This window comes from Xenopus laevis, chromosome 3S (assembly GCF_017654675.1).
Source record: "Xenopus laevis strain J_2021 chromosome 3S, Xenopus_laevis_v10.1, whole genome shotgun sequence".
NCBI classification, from domain to species: domain Eukaryota; kingdom Metazoa; phylum Chordata; class Amphibia; order Anura; family Pipidae; genus Xenopus; species Xenopus laevis.
Window position 1 is genome coordinate 99487803 of NC_054376.1, and position 19595 is coordinate 99507397.

At 41.9% G+C, this 19595-nt stretch overlaps 2 protein-coding genes and 1 long non-coding RNA gene across 3 annotated transcripts; 1 reads left to right on the top strand and 2 right to left on the bottom strand.

The window, feature by feature from the left end:
- Positions 1 to 757: 757 nt before the first annotated feature.
- On the bottom strand, positions 758 to 11463 carry lman2.S (lectin, mannose-binding 2 S homeolog). The gene is made up of 8 exons (XM_018256089.2): positions 11331 to 11463; positions 9664 to 9782; positions 9469 to 9586; positions 9302 to 9381; positions 8492 to 8653; positions 8285 to 8399; positions 8043 to 8162; positions 758 to 1608 (listed from the first exon to the last, which is right to left on the bottom strand). Exons 1-8 carry the CDS (start codon positions 11455 to 11457, stop codon positions 1448 to 1450), a joined length of 1002 nt encoding a protein of 333 aa, XP_018111578.1. The 5' UTR covers positions 11458 to 11463; the 3' UTR covers positions 758 to 1447.
- Positions 3994 to 8036, bottom strand: LOC121402203. The gene is made up of 2 exons (XR_005966689.1): positions 7138 to 8036; positions 3994 to 7038 (listed from the first exon to the last, which is right to left on the bottom strand). It is a non-coding gene; the product is annotated as an uncharacterized LOC121402203 (long non-coding RNA).
- Positions 11464 to 11518: 55 nt separating the features above from the next.
- On the top strand, positions 11519 to 17352 carry higd2a.S (HIG1 hypoxia inducible domain family member 2A S homeolog). Its single transcript, NM_001094359.1, is given in 2 exon segments — positions 11519 to 12082; positions 17007 to 17352. Coding segments are annotated over 2 exon segments (282 nt in total). The 5' UTR covers positions 11519 to 11976; the 3' UTR covers positions 17183 to 17352.
- Positions 17353 to 19595: the final 2243 nt, after the last annotated feature.

Genomic DNA, 19595 nt, shown 5'->3' on the forward strand with positions numbered 1-19595 from the left:
TATTTGAATAATTGTTCAGTAGTAGAATATGCATTTTTTTTTTGCAGTATAGTGGCTATGATTGGGGCTTTTTCGCATCGTAATATTCATGTTCTTTGGTTTGTGCTGTCGCAAATACACAATTGTGGCCATTAGTTTGCCTGGTGAAAAACCACCTGAAATCACCCCACATGTATTTCTATGCATTCCCCATCAGATCTTGTTTATTCTCAAATCATCATTATCCGTGAAAACTTTTCCAGACTTTTATTTCTATACATTGTATAGATACTTGTATACATTTACTTTTAATCATAATAATGTCAGGGACAGGTGGGAGACATTATGTAAGGATGTAGCACAGCTAGAAATTCTCTAGAACTCCCATGCAGGGTCCCTTTCGCTGAAGTGCTCCTATATATGTTCTGGTATTTCTTACAATTTGTTAGGCTGCTGGTAACAGAAAGAGAACTTTTTCTAATATGCACAGGGAGTGGGCTCATAGCAATAGGTTGTACTGCCAAGTGTCATGGTGCAGTCCATCACTCACTCACATTTATAAGGTCCAGTTCTAGCCATAGAGTCAGCAATTGTCATTAGCACTTTGGCATTAGCCCAGAGACTAATGTATGCAGCCCTTCCTGTGAGGGTCTCAGCTGACACTCATACTGCAGTCATAGAAACAGTTTTGGAGGAGAATTCAAAGTTTCCAGTCTGGCTGGGTTAAACATTGCATTTTGTTTTGTCAAGCAAAAAAGAAAAAAAGCGAAGAAAATGGTTTGTTTTCCTCTTTTCTTTAATTGGCAACAATCTCAGTCACAGTCCAACTGTCCATACTTTTACTAGACTCACCTCCATTCATTTTCTTAAAAACATAAAGCCCGTCCCCAAAAAGCTTGCATTGCATCTAGTGGCTTCAAATCATTCCCAGGATATTGAAGGAATATGTAGTGCAGACAAAAGCTGAAAGTCCTTTTCCCCAATTCATTTCATGTAAACATTTTGCCACCAGCAAAAAACCAGAAGAGGACTGAACAGCCAAGCCTTTCTCCATGAAGGTTCCAGGGATGAATTTGTGCTTTCCATAACTTGCTCAATCCGAGCAGCAATATCCACAAAATTCTGCTGCTGGGAAGCTGAATTACAGAGCAGGTGGTACATGAGTTGCATGTAAAGAATGTAGCAACATCTAACTGCAAAGCTGGCATTTCCTTTTGCTTGTCCAAGAGAGTTTCATAGCAAATGCAAGTAAAATGTAGGTTGTCAATATATAATCAAAATGGATCAAATAAAACAGAAAAAACAGCTCAGCTCGAGCCTTTCCCACCCCCTTCTTAATATTATGATTCTTTCAACCATCAATGAAAAGTTATGACGATACATTATTTTTTAGCCTACTTAAGAAATCTGTCCAATCCATATGTTCACATTTGCATTATGGGCATTTACTTCATCTGCCAGAGTCTGATCAGTAGAATCTTTTGTTCCTTTCCTGACGTTTTTGGAACACAACAGCTCCTACAACAGCGCACACAATAATACCCAGAAGGGCAGCAAGCAGTAGCAAGAAAACCTTCCAGCCTGTCAGTGGGCCACTGCGGTAATTCCCAGTTGGGTCATCGACATTATCTAAAGAAAATAAAACACGGGTAAGTTATTACAAACATGGAAACGTGTATATAAGCATGTGTACCTCTCATGTAAAGAGGTACACATGACACCAGGCTGCAGTGATTTTCCCACACACCCCTCCCAATATTAATTTATAGGTTTGTTTATTGAAGCTTGTCAAGAAATATTTGGGGAACAAGCTGCCATTACATTAGGGGGGTGGATTGATTAAGTTATCTTCCTGGACTGTAAGATGGGGAAGCAATGGCCAATGTGAAGTACTGTTATTCAATAAAATAATAATTTTGGCAAGTTTGAATTTCTCTGATAAACCCCAAATAAACATCATGACCTTTCCACCATATCGATGTTTTTTTTTTTTTTTTAAATAATGTTTTTTTTTTTGTTAGAACTTCCTTCTGTCCCATGCTTTAACATCTCCTCCTTTAATTTTTCCGTACATAGAACAAAAATTTTTTTCAGAATATTCCTTCATTTGCAGTTTTGCATAACAAAAATCTGCCATATCAATAAAACAGCACTACTAATAGTGCAGGTGGACACAAAATAGGCTACACCCTCATACTTTGTCTAAATTGCTAAATTGCTGATGCTCAAAGTGCAAGAAAATATAATCATCTTCGGATTGAGCCATTAATATAGATAATAGTGTACATATAGTTTCAGTGGGTGTGTATAGGTATGTGCGCTAGGTTTCATTTGGGGGTGTTGAACTTGATGGACTTTGGTCTTTTTTTCAATCCAACTTAACTATATAGCCACAACAATTATCATACTCACAATTCAATACACCCCCTCCCCCCTGTTAAAACAATTGGCTAAATAACTTGAGTTAGTTACAGGCAGGTAAAATTAAAATTGCTTGGAGCCTGTTAAGAGTGATGGCACACAAGATTGTCACTATTGGGAAGTCTGCACTACCATGGATGATAAATATCATGAAGACGCATTTCCCTTAACTGACGTTGCAGCAATCATGCTTAACTGTGAAAAATTGTGGAAGAAGGCATTTTGTTTGATTAAGTCAAATCACTACATATAATGTGTTTAACATGCAGCAATTCAAATGTTAATGAAGGGAATTGGTACCCTTTGTAGCACATATTCACTGCAGGTACATACAGTGACAGCTATAAGTTATTGAACAAATCTAATAAAAAGCAAACATGATGCTGCATCATACTTGCTTACCATACAACTACTGTCCACAACATAGCAAAGATGCATTTTATGAGCTGTGTGACAAAAACGATTTTGCTTGCACCCTCAGGAGGAACAAAAAAAAAAAAAAAGAAAAAAAAAAAAAATCACACTACTGAGTTTTATGATATAACGATCACCAAGTTTTTCCAATCAGAGAACTCGGCATAAAAAAACCAAGGCAAAGCTACTTACAGGGAAATATATTCTTAAGATGGGACACAGGCACCATGGGGACATCCCAAAGCTACCCATGAGGGTGGGACTTTTTACCCTTAGTGTTCATGGAATTACCACCTGCAACACTTTCCTCCCGAAGCCCGCTTTGGCTGAGGCGAATGTATGCACCTTGTAGAATTTGGAAAAAGGTGTGTGTGGATGACCACACTGCAGCCCTACAGACCTGTTCTGCTGATGCCAAACCGCCCAAGAAGTGCTGAGCAAACGAGTAGAATGAGCTGAACCCGGAAGGGTGTGGCCTTACCTCATAGGCCTTCAAGATTGCTGACCTAATCCATCTTGGCAATGGTGGTCTTAGATGCCTTAAGGCTTTTCTGTGGTCCTTCTGGTAAGACAAAGAGGTTGCCCACCTTCCTTATGCTCTTGATAGCCCTGGTGTATGTTCTGAGAGAACAAACCACATCTAGGTTGTGTAACTTCTGTTCCAACTTTGTCTTTGGTTCAGGACAAAATGAAGGAACCACCAGTCCTTGTGAAAAATCAAAAATGGTGGCGACAGGATAGAGCGGCTAGTTCAGAAACTCATCTAGCTGAAGTGATGGCTAATAGAAAAACTACCTTAACAGTCAGCAGAGGTAATGGAATTGACCCAATGGCTCGAAAAGGTTGCTCCTGCAATATGGAAAGTACCATATTGAGATCCCAGGGAGGGATTGGATGACGGTATGGAGGCATCATCCTCAATGCTCCCTGGAGGAAGGTCTTGATGTTGGGCAGCATTGCAAGCTGCTGCTGAAAAGCGATGGATAAGGCTGATACCTGAACCTTCATTGAGCTGAGCACCAGCCCTTTGTCTAAACCCTACTGAAGGAATAACAAAAGGCTACCTTCGTCCCAAGACTGTGGGTCTTTTGCTTTAGATTCACACCAGGATATGAATGTCCTCCATACCCTATGGTAGATGCGTGCAGAGACGGGCTTTCTGGCCCTTAGTAAGGTTGGTTGGAACTCCTGATCTGGCTAGGATTAGGGCTTTAAATGCCATGCCGTTAAAGCCAGCCATGGTCAACTTGGGTGGAAGATCAGTCCCTGAGATAACAGATCCCTTCTGTCTAGAGTGGAATGGTGCGTCCACTGATAACTTATAAACTCTGCGAACCAAGTGCGGTGTGGCCAGTAGGGTGTCACTAGAAGTGTTTTTACCCTTTCTTGTCTTTTCTTGATTACCCTTGGCAGAAGTACCAGCGGTGGGAAGACATATGCTAGGTGAAACTGCCACGGAACCACCAGTGTGTCCACTGCTAGGGCCAGCGGGTCATTGCTTCTTGCGATGAACCTCGGAAGCTTGTTGTTGTAGCTGGATGCCATTAAGTCTACTTCCAGAGTGCCCCACCTTGCCAGAATCAAACCTCTGGGTGTAGGCTTCACTCGCCCTGATCTAAGGTCTCTCGGCTGAGAAAATCTGCTATCCCAATTGTCCACTTCTGGGAGGGCCGCTTGACTTCTTGTGCCTCCTGTGGTTGATGTAAGCCACCACTGTTACATTGTCTGACTGTATTCTTACAAGTAGATCTTGAAGTCGGTCTGACCAGTGGAGCAATCAGAGGTTGTATTGCTCTTAATTCCAGTATGATGATGGGGAGTAGTTGTTTTCTGTGACCAACATCCCTGCACTGTTAGGTCTCCCAATACTCCTCCCCAACCTTGTAGACTGGCATCTGTTGTGATGACTCTCCACTGGTGATTGAGGAAGGGTTTTCCTGACTGAAGTGCTGTTGGTCGAAGCCACTAATTGATTTAGGTTCAAACTAGTTCTGATAGGGGAATCCTGTGGTTTTGGTCCGCTCGGTTCCTCCTCTGTAAGGCTCTGGTGTGGAGCTGCGTGTATGGAATTGCGGGATGACACCATAGTCCCCAGCACTCTCATGGCAAATCGTAAAGGCACCTGATCCTCTTTCTGCAGAACGGACAGGAGCCCCTGCATTGAGGTGATCTTGGATTGGGGAAGGAAGGCTCTTCCCACTGAAGAATTTAGGACAAGCCCTAAATAATCTGTATTCTGAGAAGGTATGAGTCAAGATTTTTGGAAGTTTATCTGCCAGCCTAACAGCGTTAGTATTTGCATCACTGTCTGGAGAGGAGTTGCGGCCAGTGCCAGTCGCAGGTCCTCTAGAGCCGCATGCATGACCTTGGTGAATACCCTTGGCGCGGAGGATAGTCCGAAGGGGAGTGCCACAAATTGCCAATGTTCTCCTGCCACTGAAAAGCGAAGGAACACTGGTGGTGGTTGGGATGCAAGTGTGCATCTTTGATGTCAATCACCACCATCAAATTCTCTAAGTCCAGGGACATTAGAACTGACAATGGATTCCATATTAAAGTGTTGCTTCTTTACACTGTACTTTAGTGCCTTTAGGTCTAGCACTGGGCGAAAAGATCTGTCATTTTTTGGTAACATAAATAGGTTTAAGTAGAAACCAAAACCCCTTTCCCTTTGAGGGACCGCCTGTACTACCTCAGAGGCGGTCAGGGCATGTAGAACCCCTTGGAACACTGAGTGCCTGGGTTCTCCGATATGAGCGAATTCTATGAGATAGCCCTGGGATATGATCTGTAGGACCCAGGGGTCCAGTACTCTCTGCCGTCACACCTCCCAAAACTGACTTAAGCGTCCGCCTAAGGGAGCTTTCGGGGGTGGGCAACTCCTCATATGGAGGCTGTTTGTCCTGTATGGGCTTAGGTGCAGCTCTGCTTCCTGACCAAGAAGTGCTCTCCCTTCACTGGAATCTGGGGCGGGTTGGAGCTTGTTGTTTTTCATGTTGGGACCTTTGCCTCTGATTTTGGTGATGAAAAAATGGTTGCCTTTTGAAGGTAGTCCTTTTGGGTCTGTTTTGTGGAAGTTAAGTGCTCTTGCTTCCTGTAGCTTGAGAAATTACCTTCTCTGGTTCAGTACCAAAAAGTTGTTTTCCGAGAAATGGGAGAAAATCTGAGAGAGACCACTTTGAGGTAAGATCTGTTGACCATTTCTTTAGTCAAAGGAAACGTCTGGCTGCAATGGATTGTGCGCCAAAGTCCTTGCATTGAGTTTAACCGCATCCAAGGCCACTTCGCATATATATGTGTGTTTGTGTCCGCTATCTGAGCTGGAAGGAGGTCTGTGGAGGGGCCTTCTGAGCTAATGAGTTGGGCCACCTGTTCCACCCAAACCTCCATTGCCCTGGATACCCATGCGGTGGCAAAATAGGTCAGAGAGCTCCGCCTGCTGCTGTGAAATTGCCTTGCAGAAACCCTCAAGATGTTTGTCGACAGGATCCTTAAAGGAAGTCGCATTGTGTTCTGGAATGGTGGTGGTCTTTGACAGTATCGAGACTGGTGGGTCCACTGCTGGGGGTGAAGACCAAAGGACTTCTTGACTCTTGAAAATGTTTTTGGTTGGCTCTGCTGAAGGCGGGTTGTCTACTAGACATAGTGCCTGTAATACTGCCTGAATCAGGCTCTCAACCTCTCTTTGTGATCTAGGGGCATTCATCTCCGGATAGGATCTGTCCCTCTTCCCCTGATGCCTCTACCTGTTCATCAGGCGATACAGGTGGGGAAAGGGGAGGTCGCTTTGTGGCCGACTGCTGAGTGACCGGTCTGTGAGGCTGTGTAGATAGGTGCTGTAGGACCTTATCTAGAGTCTCTGGTATTCTGGCTAGGTTCTGTAGACCCGCTAGAGATAGCACACCAATTCAGAATCCGAGCTCGTTTGATTAGCCGAAGCAGAGCTGGCTGGTAGGGCTGTGTGGGATTGTAATTGTGCAGTGACTGCTACAGGCTTACAGGCTTCATATATTGGCTCAGCCAAAACGCTAGCAAATTTAGGTTTGCAAGTAGCACATGCCAAATACGAAATTGCATTGGTGGTACGTGCAGTTACCTGCTTGGGAAGGGACTGGTCATCCGTCCTGCCTGTCATGGCTATACTATGTAGTGCCACCCAGTAAGGATATTGGGGGATATTAGGAGAGTCCAGAGGAGTGAACCACCTCTCCCTTAGAGTGTGATCTGTGGAGACAGATGGAAGTAATGAAAAAACCCCACAATAGGTCTCATAGAGAGAGGGAAGTGTTAAGATAGAGAGAGAGATAAGGGAAGTGTAACTACCTGTTCACCAAGGTACGAAGGAATGGTGCCCTGTTGTTCCCTGTGAGAGACAGTGAGGCTGGAAACTCAGTGCTGGAGAAATGCGGATCCCAAATGGCCGCCAGAGAAGTTTTCCGGGCTTTGGTATAGTACCTTAGTAGGATGGCGCCCGTGAGGTGCGTGCGCAATGACAAGATGCAGAGCCAGATAGTGGCGCAAAAGGTCGCTGGGAACCCGGGAAGAAAGGTAAATATGCAGTCACAGGCGCACGAGGGAGAAAAATATAGAAGAAGCTGTGTCTTATGTCCCCCTGTAGGGAATTCTCTGTCTGAAAATAGAAGTGAAAGTGAAACTAAATGCCTTTCTGCAGAGCTAACATGCAACCTCCTCGTTCCAGCCAGGAATGCTCAATAAAAGGTGTACCCTCCGTTGTGGCTACTGGTGCAGGGTCCGGGGAGCGGGAACCAGTTGCCCAGTGTAGTGTGGGGGGAGCCCCCAGCCTGCAGCCTCCGTAGAGCGGGAAGGCTACAGAGCATCTTCAGATCAGAAGTCCTTGGCTGGAGGGGTTCTGGAAAAGAAACACTGACCCCCAGTTGTGGCATGATACTGAAATCTGTACCATTGTTCCCAGCCACGAAGTGTCCGTCTTCCTTCTGAGGACACTAAAAGAGATCTGGGGATTGAGGAGGTAGGCGGGGATGAAGCCCAGAGCAGGAGCCACTTTAACTTTTTAGTGTCCTTTCTCCAAGCAACAGGATCTTCATCCCCATGGTGCCTGTGTCCCCCAATCTAGGCAAGAGAAAAGTGCCCTGCATTTGGTCAACTCATATCTGTCTTGTCTCCTTTCCCAAGTAGATATCAAAGCTCCATAAGCAAAGTGCCATGTTATATCCATGTTTTATTGATTCACTAAATCTTATACTCACCCTTGGGAGACTTTAGCAGGCTTACACTGGGCTCTATCTTAGTCCAGTCAATGTTCTCATCATCTGATGAATGGTCAACCATCAGCTGGTAAAGCTTCATTGAAATTATATCATGATTATCTAATAAGAAAAGAATACAACTTAATTTAAAAATGTGAAGCATTGTGATAAAACGAAAACATAAAAACAAAGTTTAATGACAAAGGTAAAACTGGACTGTGGCCTCATAAGTAATCACCAACCTGATAAATCTCCGGTTGCAGCAGATGCTCCAAAATAATAACCAGTTGGTAAGCGGACCCCAGATATATCTAGACAATTCTTCCATTCATTCTTATCTTCAATATCAGTCATCACCTTCAAGGAAACCAGGGCGAATAGTGAATAAAACAAGATTTTTAAGTGGAGATTATCATTGTCAGCTGTAGCAGAAAATAGGGCTTCCTCACCGTAAGACGCCCCTGAGAATAGCGAATAGCAAGGAAGGTGTCATGATTCTTGTTGCGGATATCAACTGTGCAGCCTGCCAGTTCTATTGTTCGTCCATCTTTGCTGTGGTCATACTCCAGGGAGCCATTGTTCACCATTACAGAGATGTAAGGGAAAACACGCTACAAAGTTAAATATATGAGTGAGAATCAGTTTGAAGTGGGTTTGAAAAGGATGAATTTTTTTTTATTTATTTATTTTTTTTAACCAGAGTGCTGCTCCCTTTTTTTCAAATGGGAACATTTTTACCTCAATAACTTAATTGATGCTTGGAGCTTTGCAGGGAAGGTCACTTCCATTTCATAATCATATTGCATTGATAACATCTATGAAATTTTCATTTTAGTGATACACATGACTGACTTGCTGAATAGTATAGAAGTCGCAGAACAAGTGTTTAGAAAGCGAGGATAATAAATGTTGTGGTGAACAGTGTCATCATTGCAATGTTTTCCAGGAAAATGTGCAGTGCCAAAACATTGAAGATACATTTCAACTGGCTACTACTGGAATTGTCCTGAAAATAGTGCAGGTTGTACCTTGCATACAGCAATTCCCATTATAGTCAAAACCATTTTAGGTCATTTGGCATTCAAAATGCCTTTTTGAGGGATAACCCTAAATGAAAAATCTTCTGGGTGGCTATACGAACATTATTTGTATGACAACCTTTGTTTAACTATAAGAAACATATACTTTAAATAAAAAACAGGAATCCTACAATATTCTAGTCACCCACACAATACCAACGTAAAATATATTCACATCACCTCTGTTGTTTCATCATTGGGATAAGTGTCCAAAAACACTGCCAGACCATGAAACTTATCTTGGTTTCCAAAAACAGGCCCTTTAAAACAAAGAGATAAGATGAGTTTATTAAGTACACTGCCAAACAGAAAATACAAATAAGATACAAAACTCCTATGTTACTTACCAGGCTGTAATCGATCCCTTGCATACCACAGGGCAAAACCATCTCCATGCAGGTTTTTCTTTCCAGATCCATGGATCCGGAACTGAACATGCAATTCCCAGTCTTTCAAAAAGCAGGGCTAGGACGCAATAAAACATTATAAGAATAAAGTGATGCACTTTACCTATGAATCTAAACTAATTAGATGCTTCTTACTAATCTATTCCAGATAGAGCCTTCTTTGCTCCTCTCATCAGTAGTGAGACGAACATATTGACTGGTTAACATTGTGCTTCCACTGAAATCCCACATTGGCATTGCGCCGGATCCCACTCCTGACAAAAAACAAATGAAAACAAACATTTTGACATTCAAAGCATTGGAGAGATATTTCATTCAATGAGGTAAAATAACCTTTTACCTCATAATAGCATGAAAGGTCATTTTGACCTTGCTCTTATGGTGTTTATAAGACCATAAAAGAACCAAAGGGTCATGTCCCTGTAGGGGATCAGACAAATTCTTCTCCTGTTTTTCTGTCTGTGACATCATCCTACCTAGTTACAGGCTGGGGAGCCATCCAATTGGCTGGGCGCCCAGTGCATCCTTGGGAGAGAGGGAGTGCCTGACTTTGGAGCCTTTTGTACATGGTCTCCAACAGAGCTTAACAGGGGTTGTATGCTAAAACATCCAGCCAGAACCAGTTCTTGTGAGACTGACCAAGCTGTTGCATCAGTATAAGTACAGAGAGAGCCCATCCTGTTCCCTGCCAAGCTGCTAGAGACTCAGGAGGTGAAAGGTGCCACTGGTGAGATTGATCCTGCTGCAGAGTTGCCTGTATTCACCAATGTGACTGCCTCTGACAGCACCCTGGTGAGTAAGCCCCCAAGGGAGGATACTGGCAAGGATACAAACGTGGGGCCCCAATTTGAGGACAGGTCTTGTGAATTTACCTGCTACGTTGGAGCGGCTGTTAAGATCAAAAGGGAGAGGTACTTTTGGGAAAGGAAGTGCTACCTGGGGTATAAGAGCTCTTGGGAAGGGGCATTTCAATTGAACTGTGTGGTTATTAACCCTTTTCAGAGGTTTTGGACTTTAATAATAAAAAGAACTGTGTTAGAGAAATGGTCAGGTACCTAATAGAAAGTTAAGTAGGTCCCTTGTGTCCCCAGTGCAAGAGTGCATTGTGTATTAGATTGCACAAGTTCTTTCACTACTGTTTTATATAAAGTTTATATTTGTTCGATTTACAAACTGTGCGTTTTATTTTCCTAGTGGTGTGCTCCTCAGTGTTCCCTAGGTGGAGGCACTGTGCTGTAAATTACAGTTCCCAGTACTTTTCATAAGCAAAGGGGACTCAGAGCCCCTGGATTGCCAAGGGTAAATTGCTTTTTAAAGAGACAGTAACCAAATTAGGGGTTACATCCCTTAAAATAACAGGCTGCCTATGTTTTCTCATAGCCTATGATAAGAGCATGGAGAGTGCATATCTTCTCTGTGCTACATGGATTTATTCACCAATCTGTGTAAAGCACTGCAACTTGTCAACTCTCCAACAAAAACATTTCAGAAATAACAAAAAAACAAGTTTTCTTGATTCCTAGGTAGGATGTCCCCTAGATTTCTAGCATGACAAGGCCTGAAGCACACAGCCCAGTAAATGAAATAGACATGCTACTTCTGCACACACTAGTTTTAGGGCTTTCTGATTTTACGGATTCGTTTTGGAAATAGGTTTTACTAATGCTGAAATACGGTCTTATAAATGCTGGGACTGGATCATAATCACTTTCATATGGGTTTAGTTAACATAATGACATCTCTGATAAGGAGACATAGTCTGCAGTGTGTCTGTGCAGAAGGCAAAGCACAAGTTCCCTTACCCTGATATGGTTTGATAAGCGAGTGCTCCCTCTTTAAGTATTCACTGTTTCCATCTGTCAAATCAGCAAAAGCCTTAAGTCCCATCACGAACAAACTTAGAAACCTTAGCTGCCACAACGCCGCCATCTTTACCGACTACCTGGAGCGCACAACTTCCTACTTCCGGTAGACACACTTCCGCACATTACAAGGCGCTCATAAACTGAAACATAATTGATCCCAGCAGTACAGTAATCACCGCCGTTTCTACTCTGATCTCGGCGCGCTGCCGAGCGGCTCGACCTGATATTTCTTAACAACGAGTATGCGCTTAAAAGAAGGCAGAAATAAAGTATTTCCCAAATCAAACATGGCCGTGTAAAGCGCAACGTCAGGGAAACGCAAAGGCTGATCTAACCAATAGCAAATAAGCGAGTAATCACTTTTACCTAGTGGGAGCTCGTTTCTATTGGTTGTTGTCTCCAACACCACCCATTTACTTAGTCTATCTGTGACGCCTTCGATTGCTTTTTTTTTTACTGGGCAAGTCATCTGAATGCCGTATCTGATTGGATGAGAGAGCGACTCGGCTCCGCCCTGCGGGAGTGTGTTTGTCCTTGACTGTGTGCGTTTGAGAGAAGCAGGCACAGGCTCAGAAGTGTTAATATGGCGCAGCCGGAGATTGAGGGTTTTACTCCTAGTACGTATGACAGTGAGGGCTTCAAGAGCAAATTCATAAGGAAAGTGAAGGAGAACCCGTTTGTACCTATTGGTGAGTGTGACATTAGGTGTGGGAGATAATTGGGGGCTGTTTAAATCAACCACAGGTTTATTAAAGGGGTTGTTCACCTTTAAATGAATGTTTAGTATGATGTAGAGAGTGATATTCTGAGACAATTTGCAATTGGTTTTCATTTTTTATTATTTGTGGTTTTTGAGTTACTTAGTTTCTTATTCAGCAGCTCTCCAGTTTGCATTGTCAGTTATCTGGTTGCTAGGGTCCAAATGACCCTAGAAACAATGCATTTATTTCAATAAGAGACTGGATATGAACAGGAGAGGTCTAAATAGATGAGTAATAAAAAGTAACAATAACAATACACTTGTAGCCTTACAGAGCATTTGTTTCTAGTTGGGGGTCAGTGTCTCCCCGTTTGAAAGCTAAGAGAGTCAGAAGAAAAAGTCAAATAATTAAAAAAACTATCAAAAGTCAATAATGATGCCGATTGAAAAGCTGCTTAGAATTGACATAGAATATAACATACTAAACGTCATCTTAAAGGGGTTGATCACCTTTGAGTTAACTAATAGTATGATGTAAATAGTAATATTATGAGACAATTTGCATTTATTATTTAAGGTTTTTTTTAGTTATTCAGCAACTCTTCAGTTTGCATTATAAACCATCTAGTAGCTAGGGTCCAAGTTACCCTAGCAACCATGCATTGGTTTGAATAAGAGACTGGAATATGAATAGGAGAGGGCCTGAATAGAAAGATTAGAAATATAAATTAGCGATAACAATAAATGTATAGCCTTACAGAGCATTTGTTTTTTTTAGATGGGGGTCAGCGACGCCCATTTGAAAGCTGGAAAGAGTCGGAAGAAATTTATATAATTATTTATAAAACTATAAAAAAAATAAATAATGGAAAAATTGCTTAGAATTGGCCATTCTATTACACACTAAAAGTTTACTTAAAGGTGAACCACCCCTTTAATGTAATTTCCCTTTATAAGAAATACCTGCTCCAGCACTAAAACCCTTACATTTATGTTAGCACTCTCTATATTTATGGAATCTTCGTGTTCATGGCAGCAGACATCTCTGTGCAGCCCTGCTCTGTGTTTTTTTATATATATATATATATATATATATATATATATATATATATATATATATATATATATATATATATATATATATATATATATATATATATATAATAGTAACCACTGGCTGCCTCTGCTGCATGTTATATTGACCCATTACTAAGGAGAAGCAGGGTCCTGTGTGGGTGTCCTAGTACAGTAATACCTTATTGTATAGATAATGGTTTTGACCCCCAATCTGGTCATTGGCTCAGTAGACTACCTTTTCGTAATTGTTTGTTTTAATACAAAATAACATTTGAACATGTGTAATAAAAAATAAGGATGCACCAAATCCTCTATTTTGGATTCGGCCGAACCCCCGAATCCTTCACAAAAGATTCGGCCGAATACTGAACCGAATCCACATATGTAAATTAGGGGTGGGAAGGGAAAACATTTTTTACTTCCTTGTTTTGTGACAAAAAGTCACTCGATTTCTCTCCCCGCCTCTAATTTGCATATGCAAATTAGGATTTGGTTCGAATCCGAATCCTGCTGAAAAAGGCCGAATCCTGGATTCGGTGCATCCCTAATAAAAAAATGACAATTTTTTTTATCAAATGCCTTTGCCCCCCTCTCCAGTTCTCATCATCTGAATTCATCTAAACCAGTGATCCCCAACCAGTGGCTCATCCAACCCCTTGGATGTTGCTCTCAGTGGCCTCAAAGCAGGTCTTTATTTTTAAACTCCTGGCTTGGAAGCAAGTTTTGGTTGCATTAAAATCATGTGTACAGCCAAACAGAGCCTCCTGTAGCTGCCAGTCCACATATGGGCAACCAAAGAGCCAATTTACAGCCATTATTTGGCAGCCCAGGAACCTTTTGCATGCTTGTGTTGCTCACCAACTGTTTGCATTTGATTATGGTTCACGGGTAAAATCTGTTGGGGGGCCCCTGATCTAATCCTACCATAAAAAAGTCATATAAGCCCTCCCCGGTGGATCTGACACACAAGCAGCACAGAGCAGAGTTGGGTGTGTGATCGGCAACCTGGTCAGAAAATAATAGGGTGTGGTCACCACTCTCTCAAAAAAATCTCTGGCAAGTGCCCTTCCATGAAATAATAAAATTATCCCACCTCAAAGTATAAGGCAACAATATAACTTCATGATCTCTTTCTCCATTATCTCTTTGTTTGCCATTATTGATACTGGTTTCCTGTGCTTAATAGCATGTTTTTCTTTACATCCATACAAATTAGAATATTAAGAATAACAGGCCCATACGATGTGCTAGTCTGCACCTTTTCAGTACTGCAAGGTAGAGTCCTGCATCGGGTCAGGTACCAGCAGAATACACGAAAAGTGGTCGGTTTTCGGGCTAAAAGTCCCAGATTCTTTGGCCGTGCAGGCAGTCCACGGGTAACCCGGCTGGGTACCCAACAAAGGTGTGGGCTTGATCCCTCCCTTGTGGTTCTAGTTTCGAAGATTTGTCGTCGGAGTGGTGGCACTTCCGGGCAAATGTGACATCACTTCTCGTTTCGCGTGTCCCCCGCATCGGACGGTTAGTTGGCCTATTGCAAGTCGGGTAGCGGGAACATGCTTGTTTGGGGTACGGGTTTCAAGAAATGTATCTGTGCAGGACTCTACTGCAAGTAATATAATAGCATACAGATGCACAAGTCAGATTCTGGATTATTAACTCCATGTGTACCCCCAGAAATTTTGATGGTAAAAATCATCGCTAGCCTAGAAATGCTAATTCTTGACTCCTAGGGCTAAAATACTATTCCGTATTACATGTGAGTTTTCCGTTTCCCTTTATTTACTTTTTACTCTCTTTCATTTTTAAACCCCATAAAAAAAAAAAACACATTTAGCAAAATTAGTTGGAACAAAGTTATCGAAAAAAAGATCACGGCACATGAACACCTTTTTTCTGCCAGAGTATTTCAGCCCGTAGAGAAATGTTTAAGCCTTTTTGTCATGATTGGAAGCTGCCTGCCACTGCTCCCCACAAGCGGATTTGTCCAAAAATTTACATTTTTGCTCTTCAGTGGTGGCATTCTATTTCCTTTCATATCAGTGACAGAAGCAATGAAGGTATCTGTCAATTAGCCTAATGTTACAAAACAAGTGCATTTAAAGGATGTTGAATAACCATGTTGTCCAAAACTGATCTCTTGGGATACAGGGATGGAGGGGAGATAAGAGAAAATGGTTATTTCAGGTGCTTTTTTGCCAACAGGAGAGGAGATTTCCAGCAGGTGACAGCCAATAAAAAACATCACATCCTGCACACCAGTATTATTTTATATTAAAGTGATTCTGTCATGATTTTTATGATGTAGTTTTTATTTCTAAATTATACTGTTTGCACTGCAAATAATTCTCTACAATATAACATTTAATTCTTGAACCAACAAGTGTGTTTTTTTTTTAAAGGTTTTTATTTAACATTTTCACAACACAAACATAAAGTTGCAATGCTACGACCATACAAATAAAATTACATGTTTAGTTATACACTTCAGGAGTATACAGTAAGACACGTTCCAGTAGTCAATGGGAGGAAACTTAGAGGGGAATAAGTGGCATTGGAAGAGTAATTACGTGAGGCGAGTTCCTATGTAGTCTTAGAGGGTTACCCCTGGATTGACATCCAGCCAGGGGTCCCAAACCTTTTCAAACTTTTGGGGGCACAGTCTGGCCAGATAGGTTAGTTTGATAACTGGCAGGATACTGTTTACTAATCGGACCCATTGTTGAACCTTTGGGGAAAGGGGGCTCATCCGCTTCATTGCCACATGTTTTTGGCATAGAAGTACAGTAATTTTAGTAGGGTGTAGGACTTAATCAGTGGGGCCGTGTCCTCTAACACTCCCAGCAAGCATACCTCCGGGGCAAGAATGCCAGGTAAAAGGACTTGTTCATTAATGTATTGCACTACTTCTGCCCAGTATTTATGTACCACCGGACATGCCCATAGCAAGTGGAAGAAACCTGAGTCTGGAGAATTGCATTTTGGACATGATGCGGTAGGGTTCCTACCCATTACTTTTAGCCTTAGCGGTGTGATATACGTCCTGTGAATTATTCTGTACTGTCCATCTTATCTTTGGTGGAGATTAGATAGTCATATAGCCCCTCAGTTGCCTCCGCCCACATCTCATCACTCAAATGGGGCATGTCGACAGTCCATTTACTCCTTGCTTTGACAGATGGTTTAAGTGTATTTTTTAAATAGTAATATTGTTGTGTAGGCAGCCATCTCAGGTCACTTGCCTGGTCATGTGCTTTCAGAAAGAGCCAGTACTTTAGGATGGAACTGCTTTCTGGCAGGCTGTTGTTTCTCATACTCAATGTAACTGAATGTGTCACAGTGGGACCTGGATTTTATTATTGAGTGCTATTCTACCAGGGAGCTGTTATCTTGTGTTAGAGAGCTGTTATCTGGTTACCTTCCCATTGTTCTGTTGTTAGGCTGCTGGGGGGAAAGGGAGCGGGTGATATCACTCCAACTTGCAGTAAAGAGTGACTGAAGTTTATCCGAGCACAAGTCACACGACTGGGGGCAGCTGGGAAACTGACTGTCTAGCCCCATGTCAGATTTCAAAATTAAATATAAAAAAATCTGTTTGCTCTTTTGAGAAACGGATTTCAGTGCAGAATTCTGAGGAGCAGCACTATTAACTGATGAGTTTTGAAAAAGTTGTTTTTTTCCCATGACAGTATCCCATTAACTTCTGTTAGACTGCCTGCTTAGCAGTGGTTGATGTTCTTATGATTTGTTAGGCTCAATGCTGCATAGTGGTAGTTGGAATGTAGCATATTCAGGTTTTGTAAATGAATTCATCTGATATTGTGTTCTGCACTTTCCAGGGTGTCTTGCCACAGCTGGAGCTTTAACCTATGGCCTCATATCTTTCAAGCAAGGAAAAACCCGTCAGTCTCAGCTTCTGATGCGCACCCGTATACTTGCCCAAGGATTTACAGTTGCTGCTATCATGGTTGGTGTGGTTATGACTGCCATGAAGCCTCGTGACACCCTCAAGTGAGAGAAACAGTACCAAGCACCCACTGAAGTAACGCAATGTCTGACTTAAAGCTTTTCTTATGCTTGCAACATAGACTGTACAGTGGTTACAAGAAATGCAGCTTTGGTACTGGCTGCACTCTTATTTAAGAAGTGTATTTTATATGTTAAATAAATCTGCCATATAAAATATTCCAAACACTCATTGAAGTTGCATGTAACTAAAAATTCCTGAGAAGCCCTGGAGGTGGGTATTCGACGCCTCATTAAATTTCCTGAAGGGAAAAGCTGAGAATTCAACCCGTAATAAAAAATAAAAAAAAACCCTACCCTGGGTAGACCTCCTCCCTCCAGCCTACTTTCCCCCTGGGCAAATGCCCCTAATTTTTTTACTCACCCTGCAGATTCTGGCCTCTTGAGTTCACGGCAGCCATCTTCTTTCTTCATGCCTTTTTCTGAAGTTTTGGCGCATGCGCAGTTGGAGTAAACTTCCGGTCCCGAACCACTGCGCATGCACCGAAAGTCACAAAGATTTCCGAAAAATGTTTGTTCGGGAACAAAAATTTACTCCAACTACGCATGTGCCGAAAATGCCATCAAGACACGAAGATTACCGGAGAAGAAGATGGCTGCCGTGAACTCCGAGGCCAGAATCTGCATGTAGGGGTGAGTAAAAAATTAGGGGCATTTGCCCAGGGGAGGGGGGAAGGTAGGCTGGAGAGGAGGGAGGGTTTTTTTTTTTTATTACTATGGGTTGAATTCTCCTTTAAATTGCAGTTGCATCTGCTCTGCAATCCAAAACAAAACCCCATGCTCTGCCTGCCTCTCTATGAAAACATAAACAGTAATGATGAGATGGAAAATTAAATGAGATACTTTAATAAGAGAGGGCCTAATAAGAGAGGGCCTATTTCTGCACACACAAACAAAACAATATATGCTAGTTTTCTAGGTTTGACATGGGTTATTAGCTTTCCCTGGTAAGTATCCATTGTGCCCACAATTCACTTTTTACTCTGCTAGCTATCACCACATGACATATTTGTGGCCTATTTTCAATGGGCAGAGGCCCCTTGGAATTTTGTGTAGTTTCCCATCATGTAACTAACTTAAATAAGCTTGTCCAGTTCAGCTCATGGAAACCGATGTTCAACTTGTCACAGTAATGGAGATTTTAAACAGTTAGGAATGTGCTGAAATTGGCAAAATCATGACATAAGATTGTGCAAATTGCCAGCTACCCTGACTTTTCTTTTGCTGAAGAAATGACTGCTATTGTTTCCCATCCAGAGTAATTGTTATGTATTGAATAACATACAGCCTTGTATTGAAAAAAAGGACGTCAGTATTCCTGTTAAAGGAACAGTAACATCAAGAAGTTAGTGTTTTAAAGTAATGAAAATCTCATGTGTTGCTCTCAGGCCCAGACTGGCAATCCGTGGGTTGTGGCTAATGCCAGAGGGACTGCTCTAAGGTCCCATAGACAGTCACTATTATTGGGCAGGTGGAGGACTATTGGGGCCTCTGAGTACTTGGAATCCCAGGATCTATTTTGACTCCCAGTCCAGACCTGGTTGCCCTGTACTGGTAAAACTGATCTGTTTGCTTCAGAAACACTACTATAGTTCATATAAACAAGTAAGGAAAACAAAGGAAATTGAAAAAAGTCTATATGGCACAGGTTAAATAGAGGTAACACCATTATGCTCTACAGAGCTTATCTGCTGTGTAACCTGAGCCTTTTCTCCTTTGAATGGCTGCCCCCATTGCTACACAGCAGCTTATTTATATAAACAATAGTAGTGTTTCTGAAGTAAACACAGCAGTTTTACCAGTGCAGGGCAACACTTCTCCACTAAGAAGCCTCTGTATAATGAGCTGTGCCTTAGCTCAAAACAGACTGTTCTCTAGCTGAGGGGGAGGGAGTGATTAGTGTAGACGTACAACATCTCTGTGGACTGGGGATTTTTGCTGTGCTTTTAGGAGTCAGAAACTATAATGGTTTCAGATTTTGCCACGTATAGTGCAAATAAAAATAGCAATGCATATTTAATAAATACAGCAGGGGAAAAGTAGTATTCCCTGCTGTATAACAAGTAAGTGATACTAATGTTGATAAGGGGTATACTGCACCTTAAAACCAGGCACGGGCCTACTCCAAACCATGGAAAAACCACCCCAGATCGTTATTTTGCTTCACTCAGACTTTATCGTTTGCATTATGCATTTAGGTATATAGTGTTCTGTCTTCTGCCAAATCACATTTCAGCAGATGGTGTAATGCCATATCTTCAGAACATTCATTTCCAGTGTTCCATACTCCACAAAGATGCAGATTTGTACACCACTCCAGCGATCGCTTGCCAATGGGCATTGTAAAGTTCTCTTTGTTTGCCTTTGATTACCAATAAATTTTTTTTTTTAAAAAAAAGGTC

Coding starts and splice junctions, on each gene's coding strand:
- lman2.S (XM_018256089.2), bottom strand. CDS start 11,457: ATGGCGGCGTTGTGGCAGCTAAGGTTTCTAAGTTTGTTCGTGATGGGA. Junction 9,783..11,330: donor GCTTATCAAACCATATCAGG/GTAAGGGAACTT, acceptor GTTTTTTGTCAG/GAGTGGGATCCGGCGCAATG. Junction 9,382..9,468: donor AAGGGATCGATTACAGCCTG/GTAAGTAACATA, acceptor TTTGTTTTAAAG/GGCCTGTTTTTGGAAACCAA.